The sequence below is a fragment of the Pavona decussata genome, unplaced genomic scaffold (genome assembly GCF_977016875.1).
Source record: "Pavona decussata unplaced genomic scaffold, jaPavDecu1.1 SCAFFOLD_322, whole genome shotgun sequence".
Lineage (NCBI taxonomy): Eukaryota > Metazoa > Cnidaria > Anthozoa > Scleractinia > Agariciidae > Pavona > Pavona decussata.
The window spans coordinates 1,242,992-1,257,582 of record NW_028145712.1 but is presented as its reverse complement, the minus strand read 5'-3'; the positions used below and the strand labels follow the sequence as shown (position 1 = coordinate 1,257,582).

The window sequence follows — 14,591 nt, the reverse complement described above, 5'->3', positions numbered from 1 at the left end:
CATTTGTTACAGTGAAACAGTAAAGGGCAAAACCTTTCAGTAGGCTAACCTAAGACGTGCTCAATTCAGGATACTCAAAATATCATCGCCTGATAATTGCCCCGCTTGCTTAATCCTGTGTGTAGACAAATCCCCTTTCATCCAATTTCAAAGACAGCGTGGTGTGTCAATAACCGATGAAAACATTTTAACAGCTCCTGGCGTAAATCCGGTTTTAAAAGCGCACGATTAAAAACCACTTCTCAGTTATCACTGACACGGACACGGCTAAGATAAGACGATCATCATCACCCAACACGGCCGAGACCTTTCACTTCAACATGAAGATTTTTGTTGTTGTACTCTGCACAATCGTTACGCTGTCCTACCAGACCTCGGCTACGAAATCGAAATGCTGCTCTTGTGAAAAGTTCACCAGTGAACAAGCGAAACAGTTGCAAATGCTGCTCAAGCAAGAAGCAGGATCCCTGAGAAAGGGAATGCAAATGATGTGCCCGACGAGACCAAGTAAGTTCCTCACAAAACTGAAAGATTTAATTCGTTCTATTTTCTTATTGGATAGTTGAGTATAGCTTCAATATCTTCTCAAACCATTTTGGTTGCGCATTTAGAAACACAGATTCAAATTTATTCATTACGTAGTTATATAATTGGACAATTATGTTGAGTGCTTTCGTAGGGTAGTTATCAAATTTGACTCAATTTTGCGAATTTACAACAGTAAATAGCTTGCTTTCGCACCTGAAATTAGATCCGAAATGCAACCTTTCTTAGTATTACTTTCTTTCTTCCTTTTTTTTTGGTGAAGAATACTGATGTATTCCAAAGGTCGTGATTTTTTTTCTCTCTTAATTAACTTGTAGTGGTCTCTTTACTAATCATCATTTCGTTGAAAAAAGAGTAAACCCGGTTCAAAAGATCACCCTCAAGACACTCCTCGGAATTTCCTGGCCCTATTTCAGACCAAAATATTTAATTTTCCGGTACCCTTTTTCAGATCTAGGCTTTTAAAACTCATACCCATTTTCCGGCCTAGTTTCTAGAATCCATACCCGTTTCACTAAATCCATACCGATGTTCAGACTTATTCCAAAACCATTAGCATCGATACCCATTTTTAGACCAAAACGGTTCTTAAAAACATATCTTTTGACGCCGCTCATACCAATAAAGTTGGCAGCCCTTATCATATCAGTCTGTCATATCTTGTAGCTTAAAAGTATTAAATTAGTCTCCACATGATGTGACCACTCATTTTTGAAAGTTAACAAAACTGCAGAATCATGTTTTCTTTTTTAAGCGTTTCCTGAGTTCTACAAAGGATTGCGAGGATTGCTATTTCATCTTACGAAATGGGATCCTTGGGAATCCATTTGAATTCAGGTCCCGAGGGATATACGAGAAAAAGTTTCACCTTGGAAGGCTCCGCCGGGGAGATTCACTATCTTACCAACTTTCACAGAAATGGAATCCTTCACGTACATAAAACAAAAAATTGTCTCATGGCGGATAAGCCGAAGCCTCTTTTTTTTAATTTGTGATAAAAGTGACCTTTGCTTTTTAATTTCTTCCTGTATAGCACGCTATATAGACTACACCTCCCCCCGGAGACCAGACGCTATGAGCATCATACCTGTTTTCTTTCAGTTGACGTACGCCGATATCTTACGCCATGTTTAAGATCAAAGAATTATCTCGAGCGCAATAACCATTTAGTTTGTTCTCACCTTTTTTTTTCGGAAAGCGAAGCTTTGACGATGCACAATGTCCCAAGTGAGCTCAAATAACAGACAATTATCAAGCTTGCGAGCCCACAGTGATTTGGCTCTTGTCATGATATATTAGGACGTACGATTATGACGCCTGTCTCTGAACCCTGTTAAAACTTGGTCAAAGTATTCTGACGACCCTTCAACTAAAATATGCAACTTGTTTTAACACGAGCTTAGACGAAATTAAAACCAATCTCAGCTTTTAAATAAAGGCTTACCTTGTTCGGTTATGTTGTCGGGGTTGTCGGTATAGAAGCAGGTAAAAACGGTTGCATCTTTTGATTTTGTGGCTGTAATCCTGAGGTGCGATCGTTCAAATGAAGCTATTGAGCTGTACTGCTGTTTTTGCGCTGTACTGGTGAGTTTTAATGAAATACAAAGTGTGACCATTCAAGTGAAAGCTGTTGAACGTACTTTACTGTACAAGTCTATTAATTATTAATGTAATTGTTTTAGATCTGTTTCATTTTTTTTTTTTTTTTTGAAATTATGAACCTGGTTTTGAGAAACACTTTCTTGATTTCAGGCAAATGGCACAGAGTGACAAACGTGACAAACGCACACGCACACGCTCACGCACAAAACATGGTCTGTTTCGGCGCCAAGAACGACGAAAAAGGCACATTTTTCATCGACCGGGAAGGTTTTGTAGCTGCCTTCAAACTTGTTCACGTCGAAGGTGGGGTTACATGTGAGAGTGACACCTGCCATTCAAAGACTACATACGAAAGCAAATGGGGCTGCTCAACAAGTCACCCGTACGTCGGTTCCACTCCCCTGGGCACCTTCATCACCACTCCGTCCAAACGAGTCCTCTTTCCGCGGGAAAAGTTCATCCGGGACAAGTCGATGACCATGTGGTATGCACTGCCAGGATTCGAGCCAGACTCGCAGTCTCTGGTGTTCCACGACTTTGCCAACCCGGAGTATTTCCACGATGGCCAAGAACTTCAGCTCTGGTACGGAGAAGATCTGGAAAATTTCAGCGAAAATGACAACAGTGGGGAGACGTGTGCTGAGGTTTACGTGTGGTATCTCTAGATGGACAGGACGCAATTTTAAACTTTGGAACCCTTATCCACCAATAGTCCATTTCGGGACCTCTTTTTCTGTCAAACAATGCTACAATTCACTCAACATTGCGTGACAGAAAAATAGGACCAGATTACATTGGACCGTGGTGATGTCGCACAATGCATGTAATTTTTTTGTGGCAAATTAGGTCGCATCAGGCGCTAGCCGACCATAACTGAATAAAAAGATAAATTGCGCACCCCATCCCCCCTTCCAAAAAAATACATGCGAAGTTTTTATTTTTATTTTACCCAATCCGAGAGAACGTGAGCTTTACCGAAGATAACAGCGGCAAAAGTTGCCACGAAAATTTAAATTTGTAGCAGTAATGATTATTTTGCTGATGCAAAGATTTTTGTTTCATATATTATTTACATTAACGAAATAACTAAGAATGACTTGTGATTAGTTTAATGCTTCGATACAAAAATTCGAGACATTCTGAGAAATCCATTGCTTTCAAAGTGATTACACACAAAACGTTACATTCCTCTTAACTGAAGAGCTATATGTACCTCAAATTCAACCTGATTACAGTATATCACCGGTAAAACCCGCTTTGTCATGACACAGTGTATTATACTTGCCTTGGATTGAGAGAAATAAACATCAAATAAATACAGCTGTTAGTAATGCGTTTTCTTCAATCCTGGTCCAAAATCTTGGGACGGTTTCCAAAACACATTACAGCGATTGTGGTCTCCCCGCTACCCCCCACCCCCCGCTCCCCAACACACACGAAATGTTGATTTCTGAAAGTGTTTATAGTCTGTATGATTTCAGTGACTATCAAGCTTGGTTGGGGGGGGGGGGGGGTGGGGGGGGGTTAAAACAACTTTCCCATTATGGTGACTATTAATATTGATCCAGTGTAGCCGTACCTAGTTCCAGGCATGTTTGGACATACCAGCTTGTGTACACAAGGCTAGACGGATTCAAAAGTCTAAAAAGTAGACGAAAGTTGGACAAAACCATAACAATTTTTCAATGTAGTCTTGTCGGTCGACCCAACGTAACAAAAGCAATACTTAAATGAAATTGTGTTGGCCTTTGTTCGGTGGCCAACCCATTGAAATCTTACGCTCATTTGCGCACGAATTCGAGATTGGTCAAATTGTACGTGTTGTGGTTTGCAAGTTTTTATTTTCCTAGTTTTATATTTTTACTTTGACGCGGTCAGAGCAGAAAAATTCGTGTTAGTCAGTACTCAGCTAAAAAATGATAAAACTGAGTCAGAGTTACCAAAATCAAGACATTTCTGAGATCGGAGTTGTTTGTTTATTGTTGTGTTTGTTTTCCTTGTAGGCTGCTTGTTATAAGCTTCTTCTGGTGCCCAATTTGGTCAATTGGGTAAAATTAAGGCGATTCTGCACCCGTTTCGAGGGTTAAGTATTCAATTTCATGTGACTTATATAGAGCAGCGTTTAATAGAGTGTCGAAAGCATTTTCGCGTTTCGCCTGGTTATACTTTACTTCGTTCTATGATTGGTTGGCAAAGTTCGCGCCATTTTCTCGACCATTAGGAAACCAAACCAATTCAATCTCGTGCCTTCCTCGCGCGCGTTTTCCCGCGCTTGACGCCGGTTGCATGCATTTGCTTCGAATCCTAATTGGTTCGTTGTGTTGTGTACAAAGATCTCTCGTGATTGGCCAGTTCCTTACATGGGGTTGTATTTGATCAACGGCTAGTATGGGAGGAGCACGTTGACAGCCTTTGAAAAAGTATCTCTTCAGGACAAGTTGCGTTAAAGCAGGCTCGTCAGTATGTTCTAACGATATACAACGCGCTTATTAAACCCCTCTTTGACTACTATGACGTAGTATGGGGTAATTTAAATAAAACTCTAACGGCGAGACTCCAGAAACTCCAAACTGTCGAGCGGCCAGGATTATAACCCGAAAGGGTTACGATGTAAGGTCTTCTGATATTAGAAAGGAATTAAGATGGGACGACCTGGAAACTATCAGGAAAAAACATTTAGCAATCGTTATGTACAAAGTCGTAAGCAACAAAGCTCCAGGTTATCTCATCATCTTTTTGCAGAAAGCAACAGTGGTTATGCGCTACAAGAGAGTGAAAGTAGACTTCTCCTCTCCAAATATAACACTGAATTTGCTAAAAGCAGCAGTTTCTCTTTTATTGCCGTGGAGCAAAGATATGGAACACCATCCCATATCATATTAGAACTGCTCCCATCCTCTCTACTTTTAAAAAACAAATAAATAGCCTCGCTGTCATTTAAGTTCTGTACATAGTCTATCAGTCCATTTTAACCATTGAATAACTTGCATTACCTTTCACACGGCTTTTTTGTTAAGCAGTAGTTTTCTTTTACTGACGTAAATTCCGTGGGTAAATAAAGTTCATTCTTTCATTCATTCACTAATTACCGTTAGTTGGGTGCTTACGATTTACGCAAACCACCCGGATGGAAATTTTCGGCATAAATACGAAATGACTTAGCTTGTCTTAACTGAAGATGGATAACATGCAAGATGTATGAACATCAGCTGTAAATCCCAAAAGGAGTAATAAAAATGCATCACTTTGACCAGAAGCCCATAATTTCAGAAGTACTCCGAATGGAATGATGCGTACCATTCGATTTTCCAACTGGAATTTCCGGGTTTTCCATGTAAATGGTAAGCACCCTTGGTTTTACGACATGGTACACTCAGATGATGATGAATTGGCTTATAGTTGCCCTTCTCAGGAGTTTTTCCCCTCTTTTCTGTTTTGTTTCTTTCTTTCGCAGATGATTAAAAGATTCTACATCCGAGAGCAGTCGTGCTTTCTCATAGTTCTTGCATACTTTCTGAACCTTGTTCCTTAAGGCGTAAAAGGTTTATCAACAGTGACCCAAAATTTTAGTCGATTCAGAACAAAATTCTTACAATTTTATGAACTAACTTAAAACAAGAGAGGATCCTCTCTTGGTTAAAATAATCAATCGTGTAACAGAATGGACTGCAACAATATTGCATGAAGTTACGAGCGTAGAGGGTATGTAATTTTCAGATGAAACCTAAAAAAATTGGCAGGATTGTGGACACTTTTGGGTCTAAACTTCCACGACTCTATTCACAAGACTCGTGTATTTATTCGGGTCCCTGAGACCAATGTTTTAAAGGCAATGGCAATTTCTGGCTCTTTCGCTCGGAAATCTCATGGATGTTAGCCAAGCTGGAACGGCGAGCTTTAAATAATGCACCCTGACGTAACGTCGTGACGTCACTATGGCGCCTGCGCATTAAAGCACCTTTCAAGTCAGTCGATCCATCACTACTAGTCCTGCTATGCGAAGAACTGGGCTTGATCTCCGGCAGCTTGGTAAGGCCGGGACTGGAACTGAGTCTTGGTTTGGTCTCAAACGCAATCGATAAAAACTTGAAATTGTTGTCCATTTTAAACAAGACGTCCTCGTTGCTTTCCTCGGTCTCATGCTTGGCTGGCTTCAATGGATCGAGAGTCGGGGGGAAGGCGATAGAATGTCTCCTTCGCTGAAGTACTGGTGTCCCTCTTGGTTCCATGAATGGCACGCTGTTTCTTCTCGAGCTCAACTTGGCTTTTCCGGCCTCTTCACCTGCACTTGCGGGCATCGGAATTTTGGGCTTCTGTGCGTTCAAAGAGTGAACCGTTTTCACTATTTTTCTCTCGTGTTCCCGTTGCAGCCAGCTTTCTTCTCGATGAAGTTGCTCCAGCTTCTGTTGCAGTAAACTTTCCTCTTTTCTGTTCAGAGCCATTACCTCTTTAAAATGTTTTTCACTGGACCATTTTGAAGCCTTTCGCAGCCGAGAGGAGGAATTCATGCTGGTCAAACAACAACTGAAAAGGAACAAATTTAGGTTAAAGATCCCTGCAGATAGAACGTAGTTGATCTTTTTTTAAACTCATCGCCTGAGATGAGCCTTGGAGCTAGGTGCTGCAAGGTGAGGGGGTATACGGCATGTAGCAGCCCGCCATGACAACTCAGTTCGAGCGAGGGAGGGAGACTTCACGCGTCCCGCTCTTTCTCGCGCTCAATATTTTCACATGCGCGTGCTACTTATCCCGGCCTGATCAATCGATGACAATCGATCATCGGAAATCCAATCGATCAATCGATATCAATCGATGACAATTAGTTAATTGATATCGATTGATATCGGTCAATCGATGACCAATCGATAATTACAAGCTTGGGTCAATTAAGCTGACTGTTTTCGATTTGTAATTTTAGTTCCGCTCGTGGCCGTATACGTGACTGGTGACCCACACCCGTACAATATGTCTGAAGTTATTTTAACTATCTACAACGTTGTAGTTAAAGGGTATTATGAATGCCCATTTTCTGTTGAACTTGGTGAGTGTTTCGTTGCTCAAAAAAAGAGGGGAAATCGAGGGAACGCGCTAAAAGTTCTAGACACAACACGTGGTCGTGAGCAACTGGGTCACCTCCAACGGGATTTGGTAGCACCGCTTTGGCCTCTGAGAAACGAAATTGTTGTGTAAGTATCTTTTCCATTGCCTGCGAACAGAAAATTAAATGAATAATTATGCAAATCAGTCGGTAAAAACGAGGTGGGGTAAGAACGAGAAGCGAGTCACGCAATTTTCGGATCGCACTAAATCGACGATCACAAAGAAATAGGAGAGATTACTCGCAGTCTACATAAACCCACATGTTTATTTGATATATGAACCAATAAATTCTTGTTGCTGTTGTTGTTGTTGTTTGTTGTCTTATAAGCAGGACGTAATATGCAAGCCTCCATAATCGGACGTTCGATCTATCTTCTTGTTAAAAGGAAATACGGAAACCGATGACAATCGATGACAATAAATGACAATCGATGGCAATCGATGACAATCGATATCAATTAAAAAACACACGTTTTTTGGTCATCGATTGGACATCGATTTCCGATATCAATCGATTAATTGTTATCGATTGACATCGATTGTCATCGATTGTTATCGATTATCGATTTCATCGATTGATCAGGCCGGGTACTTATGCGTCTGCAACGCAGGGTAACAATACGACAGCAGATTGCTAAACCTTTGGGTTTTAAGAAACAACTTTAGTTACTTTTAAAGCAAAGTGTAGTGCGCTTGGAAGTGTTTTTTACTTATTTATTTATTTATTCTTTTCGCGTCTTCAAGTGTTTGTTTTGTTTTCAGTATGTTGCGTGTGTTTTTTTGCTGTGTTCGAAAACTTAACTTGTGCCGCCATTCGATCAAAATGCGAAACCTTTCAAAATGCGGACTTCCCCTACGAAACCAGCCCCCGCCAATCCGAAAATAATCTCACAAAAAGTCCTTTAAATAAATCCTTTTTACTTGACGTATTTCATGTTTGATTAAGCTCGGGAAAAACAGTGTCTCAAGTCGCCCAACGTTTAGAAAATACCGCCTTTAATTTCACTACCGCGCCCTCCTTCGTTTCAACAAAGTCAATCTTTATACACCATGAAATAGGAAACGCTAAAACAGCGTTGAGCAAAGTTAAAACTGGTTGTGCATAAGCTTTTAAAATCAGAAATGACAAATGGTTTGCTCTGTGTTGACCAAGCTTACTCGATCCCTATGAATAACAGCCGGCTTGGTATATAGTATTTGTTCTGTCAGCCATCAACGAAGCTCGCGTACTGGACTATTATAAATATCTTTTAATTCAAGTTCCAATAGCTTGTGAAATAGAACAATCTGCCAGAACATACATCCTTCCCAAAGCAGCAGTCGTTTTGCCAAGAATCCATCACATAATCATTGCTTTTGTTTTTAATTTATATTCTCCGCCTTTAGCCTGCTTCGCTTTTGTACGTAGTGAGCAAGCACTAAAGAGATAAAATACATGAAACCTGTAGTTATGCTATAATTATGCGAGACACTGATACAGACTTATGAAACGATTATTACACCAGGCTACAGTAGCACTTGGGTTGTCAAACTGGGCTGAGTTGCTCGAAGCATCAGGTTAGCGCCAACCATTGGTTAAGAGGTATTAAAACCTATAGGTTGTCATAGCATTTAACCCGGGTTAGCGCTAACCATGCTTCAAGCAACTGGGCCCTAGAGCGTAAAGTGCAGGTCATGGTTTGCCACTACTACTTGGTCATAGCGAACGAACAAAGACTCCTTTGAATTTAGCGACGTTGCACTTTACAAATCGTTCCAGGAACAGCGAAGCACAAAAAAAGATCGCGCCCCAAAATGAATGTGTTTTTCTTTCTAAGTCTAGAATAAAATCAGGAACAAAATAAAATGTATTTCCAGCCATCGGGAAACCTTTCACGGCAAGCATCTAATATACGATAGACTGGTTTTTAATATGACAGATTACCGCTATTTCGAACCGTTATAATAGGGATAATAGATGTTGCACTGGTAAGCCTATTTCCTGTCTTTTAAAAAAACACTTGCATACCTACCTGAATCCGGTCGGTTGCCTGCCTTTCGCCCACGGTTTCGAAACTTGTTTTAGAGGCGTGCGTTAGAAATTCACAATGAATTCCTGGCGATTCATTGAATAACAGAAAGCCAAGAATGCAAATTTTTTAAAGACTATTGTTCCAGGTAACCTTACTTCTAATGGCCTTTATTGGGTTTAGCGTCAAATATTCAAGCAATTAGCAAACCGCGGTACCGATAGTAATTTCTGGATTAAAGAATTCGTAGCGCAAAAAAGGTTAGACCTCCTAGCCTGTATCACCCTGTTCACTGTTTTGGTTGTGGTTTATTAAAGGATAACCTCTAGATTAAAAGCACAATGTACGGTTTTTAGTTTAAACCTCTGAACAAAGGACGTTCTATAAATATCAAGGGATTCATAGACCGACAAATTGTGTTACTTTTCCTTTAATTGTCCCCGTCCTTAATTGCTTGGCAAAACAATAAGCTCTTAATTGATATACCGAAGCGCGCAATGAAAGTCTAAAGGCCTGGCCAAACGGATGTCCAACATTGTTCAATCTAACAAGTTGCACTCGTTTGGTTACCATGTTCCATTATGTTGCATCATGTTAGATGATGTTCAACGAAGTTTAATTTCCATCGAACATCGTCTTCAAAATCGTTCAACATTTCTTTTGTTCTCAGGTGTAAACAACGATGTTGCACACCGTCTTCAACATTGTTGAACGCGCGCATGCCCACTAAGGTGACTTTGCGGGTATCTGTATCCATGGCGATGATTTATTGTTTACGTTCTGATATTTCAAGCTACAGTATGGCGAACGAACAAAGTTGAGAATCACTTAACGACGAAAGCTTAAGCGCAAGCGATTTCTCTTCAAATAGAAAGAGAAAGGGATAAAAGAAACTGTAAGACCAGGAAAAGCGAGGTGGTGTGACGCGGAGGTCGATAGGTATCGCGCTATTTTTAGGGCAAATCAATATAGTGTGGGTTTGTTTTCTAAGGATTCTGGGTAGAATTTGTTGCCTCAAACATGTTACCAGTTCGTTTGGCCACCTCGTTCAACACTGTAATAATAACTTTATTAACGTGTCAAGAAATGTAGCTGAGGGGAGAAGTCCCCTCTACTAATAGTGGACACCTAACTAAATTCTACTGTGTAACATCGTCTAACGTTGTTGGATTCAACAATGTTGCAAGATGATGCAATCGCTTGCCCCGGCCTTAAGCGACTCATAGACGAGAGATAAATTTATGGACGGGGTCAGTGATCATGGCTCTTTTTACTGATGCCGGTTTTAGGAGATAACAAGGACCTAAACCAGGTCTCAGAGCCCAGCGGTTTTCGCGAAAACAAGGGGTTTGGAGAGGGGTGCCCATTCTCGCGGGCTCACAAACCTGGTTCAAGTCCTAGTCAGGTCCTAGTTATCTAAGGATTTTCGTGTAAGGACGAGACGCGCCCAAAGTATGCGCAGTAGCAAAAGGAAGTACGTTCTTAAGGCCCACTTTATACTAGCGTCATAAGCAATAAGCACAAGCGTTGCACGTTCGCATAATAGGGTAAATGATGGATCCGAGAATTAACTCTGCAGTGTACGTTTTTTAAAAAGTGCTAAAGTGGACCCTAGCATGTAAGGAAACGGGGCCCGGTTGTTCGAAAGCCGATGAACGATAATCCCCATGGGCCCCTGTAATCCCCGATTAAAAATTAACCGACGTTTTCACCTCGCTTATTTTAAATGTTTTCAAGAGCTTATTTTAACCTAATAGTAAAGAAAAGTCTAAGTCAAAACTAAATGATAAAACTTTTTTGGAAGAATCTTTATTCATTAGTAATTAAACTTGAATCAAAGTTTATGTTAACCCAGGATTAGCTTAACTGGGCTTTGAACAACTGGGCCCAGAAGACCATTCGACAACGAGGCATGGAAAAAAAATGACTGCGGCAGGAATCGAACCCACAACCTCCGGATTTGATCGTCCGTTGCTCTACCCGGACTGAGAGGCCAGACGGGAGCTTATGAAAAGGTACAAATCAATGTTGTGCCGCTAGCCGACAATTGACACAAATGATGGATGATGACGAATCAATCTCGTACCTCAAGTCTCCGTTCCTTACTGCGCATGCTTGATGAAACGAGCTCATTTCCGACCGCTAATCAAGGGGAGCAAAGACCACAAACCACGTGACTCTAACGGAGTGATTGCAGTGAATCAGAGGCCTAGGAAATAGGCAATGCAGAATACAGAAAATAAGGGGGCCAATATAGACATTATTCGTTTATTCCCTGGGGCAAACCCCTTGTAGTGTTTACACGGGCGTACTTGTTGCAGGGGACTTACCCCAAGAACACTCAGCACATGAAGGGACAAGTTTGGGGGGACCAGTCCCGGGCACTTGTCCCTTCAATTCAAACCAGTTTGAGTTCACAGACAGGTCGCAGGAATCAAATGCTAGTCTTTTTGAGTTCACACTTTATATGGAACTATAGCTAGCCTATGCAACAAGTCTAATGAATCGCCCTCTCGGGCGTGTTGCAAAACTTCTTGCCTTGTTCCAAGGTCACTTCTTCGTCGCGGTCAATGTGTCTACGATGACGTTGTCGGGATTTTTGTCTAGGATAGGTCACGGAAATTTGGCCTGGAAAACAAACGGTGTAAGGACTGAGCAACGTGATGTCCGTTCCAAACACGTTTGCGGTGGTCCGAGACCAGGAAAAACCCAGACGGAGGAGTTTGCATGCAACATGAGGGGTCTGATGTGTGACAACTCGACCTGGGCATTCAGGCTTTCGAAAATTCAAAATTTCCGTTTGATAGAAGTCGTGCGGGCGGTCATGAGTTTTTTAAAATATGCATATCTTAGCATGCCGGGCAGGGCGTGCGCATGCCCGGCGGGTGTAATCATGTGCATGTGTAAGTGCATGTGAGTCATGTGCGAGTTCAACCCCGTCGCCTTAATTTACCCATGTCACGGGTTAAATTCAGTGACCTGGCAAAGCATGAAGTCACGTTCAAATTCAGTCACCTCTCTCAAATATTTCACTTATCTGAAGAATTGAAATAAAGCAAGCAGAATATTTGAATAAGAATGATAAAGCCATCGAAGGAAACAAAATTTTTCGCGAGTCTGCACGCATACAGACATATATGTCAGTCAGTTTGATAGGACCAAACTTTGCAGCTATTTTTATTAGCAAGTAAAAACAAGCGTTTGCTCGAAGGAATTAAAATCTCCCGCGTAGTTAAAGTTGAAACTGTCGTTTTGGATTGTTTTCCCGGAGACGGGGGTGCATAAAGTAGGATTTTTTCAAGCTGGTCATCGTGAAAGACACTGTTTGAAAATATGTAAATTAAGACTAATGATTTTTCCATCCCTACACACATGCAACCCTGTTTTTAGCACACGATCCCGCAAATTTACCGCTTAACAACTGAAACGCGTCTTGGATCCGTGCCGGTCCTATTCCAATACACCTGCAGTATGCAGATGCGGACGGTTAAAGCACAACCGGTCCTGTCGCTGAAAGAGTTGTTTTCAAACCGTTCATGTTGTTACGTTACTGCTGGTTAAGTTCAGCTGATTCGAAAACGCAAGTCGTTTCATCGAAAGAACTTGCGTTTGCCAAGAAACGTGAGAGGGTAAATTGAACCATCAATTTTTTTATAAAAAGAATATGCAGCATTTTCTGCACGCCGCGGCAATTACGTATGTAATAATTGCAAAGGTTAATATACTTCCCGTTATATTTTGCATATACGCAAATGCCCCATAACTATTACGCACGGACCAAAAATGTTTACATCAGACAGGCACGAATCGCGGTCGATAATATCTATTCATTTATATATACCTATTCATAAACTGACGTTTAAACTTCAAATGAAAGTAATTAAAGGTAGGGGCATTATAAATGCTACTCTGCACGTGACCGCCTCGGGATAAATATAACTCATGAGACTGCCGCGATTCAGTGAGGTCAAGTTAAGACTAAAACTTGAATTTAACATAACTTGTGTTTTTGCAAATAAACTGAAACAACTGAAGTTCATGCTAAAGGTGATCATGCGGCACAATTCACTGTGTTTAATTTTTAAAACTGAACCGACATCTGCAACACAATAATTGAAATTACCGATTCCTGCGACGTGCAAGCATCACAGAATTAAGAAAAATGATTGCTATTTGCCAAAGTATTTGCTTACGATTTAGAGTGTCCATACTTCGGAAAGTTATAATCAAGAAGCCGGGGATTTAACATTTAACCTGTATTACTTGTATGTAACTATGCTTTACGTATTAAATTTGCGTTAATTCGGTCGACTGCAAATCGAATCCAGAAACGAGGATCATATCACCACCGCTTGCCAGCTCTATGGCTCCATAAATCTGTAATTTCTACAAAGAAAGTTGACTTTTCCTTAAAAAATCTCATAAAAAAACGGACAGAAATAATAAATCCCTTTGTATGATTTCCGAAAACCTTGTTTGATATAATTATTAAGGTCTATTAATTCACCCCGTTTGTCACGAGACCTTCCGTTTCACATCAAAAATCCATTTCAGTTCCCGGCGTCACGCTCAATATTGAAGACTCGCCAGTATCATTCAAAATAAAAAGGTAAGAGATCAGCTTAATTTTTCCAAAAAAAAAAAAAAAAAAAGAAAAAATCCTGGAAAACCACTTCGAACAGATGCAGCGTTATTTCTTCTTATGGCAGCGCGTTTGAAAAAAATTATTGTTGTGTAAATTTTAAAAGGGGCGTCAATTTAAAAATCACGTGAGACACCAAATGAAAAACAAAACATGCAAGTCAGAAGTAATTCTTCGCCTTAAGGAGCAATTGCAACGCAGGCCAACTCACAAGATCTGCATTTTTCAAGTGTTCTTGCACGGGTATCTTGTGATATATCGATTGAAGCCGTGAAAAGGCTCGTTCGCTGACATTGATTACGAAAAATCAGCTGAGGTTCCAAAAACACACGAGCTTGACCTGAGCTCTGGCAGCTAATAGACCGAGCATCGAGACCAAAGTGTGTTATAAACATTTATTTGAATAACTATCAATAATTTTTCATCTGGGAGTGCCAGAAATTGCAAATGTCACAATTGCGAAAATAAACAAGAATAGAAAGATGTAGACAATATGAAGTTTTCCACCTGTTTAGCAGGCCTCATTTATAAATCAACAGAAAAGCCTCAAATCTGCATCATTTTCAAGCCACTCACCTCTCAACGTTAAGTGAACTACCTGTTATTTGCCTGATAATTTGAGTAATTTTTTTTCTTGTGCCCGAATTCAGTAATACGCGATGCACCTTACCGGAAAATGCTTTCCACGCATT

At 40.7% G+C, this 14,591-nt stretch overlaps 2 protein-coding genes across 3 annotated transcripts; one reads left to right on the top strand and one right to left on the bottom strand.

Moving 5' to 3' along the window:
* The first annotated feature begins 236 nt into the window (after positions 1 to 236).
* Positions 237 to 3,468, top strand: LOC146453862 (uncharacterized). Its single transcript, XM_085096133.1, has 2 exons — positions 237 to 507; positions 2,299 to 3,468. Exons 1-2 carry the CDS (start codon positions 321 to 323, stop codon positions 2,811 to 2,813), a joined length of 702 nt encoding a protein of 233 aa, XP_084952259.1. The 5' UTR covers positions 237 to 320; the 3' UTR covers positions 2,814 to 3,468.
* Positions 3,469 to 4,992: 1,524 nt separating this feature from the next.
* LOC146453861 (uncharacterized) lies at positions 4,993 to 14,591 on the bottom strand. Of its 2 annotated transcripts, none has more exons than XM_085096123.1 (3): positions 14,476 to 14,591; positions 11,344 to 11,466; positions 4,993 to 6,672 (listed from the first exon to the last, which is right to left on the bottom strand). In XM_085096123.1, exons 2-3 carry the CDS (start codon positions 11,388 to 11,390, stop codon positions 5,946 to 5,948), a joined length of 774 nt encoding a protein of 257 aa, XP_084952249.1. In that variant the 5' UTR covers positions 11,391 to 11,466; positions 14,476 to 14,591; the 3' UTR covers positions 4,993 to 5,945. The 2 variants fall into 2 exon arrangements, with proteins under 2 accessions (XP_084952249.1, XP_084952250.1); XM_085096124.1 differs by lacking the exon at positions 14,476 to 14,591 and adding an exon at positions 13,765 to 13,831.

Bases quoted from the DNA above. Each gene is read 5' to 3' on its own strand.
- LOC146453861 (XM_085096123.1), bottom strand. From the start codon at position 11,390: ATGAGCTCGTTTCATCAAGCATGCGCAGTAAGGAACGGAGACTTGAG. The intron at 6,673-11,343 runs GTACGAGATTGA...GTTCCTTTTCAG, and splicing joins GTAAGGAACGGAGACTTGAG to TTGTTGTTTGACCAGCATGA.
- LOC146453862 (XM_085096133.1), top strand. From the start codon at position 321: ATGAAGATTTTTGTTGTTGTACTCTGCACAATCGTTACGCTGTCCTAC. The intron at 508-2,298 runs GTAAGTTCCTCA...TCTTGATTTCAG, and splicing joins GATGTGCCCGACGAGACCAA to GCAAATGGCACAGAGTGACA.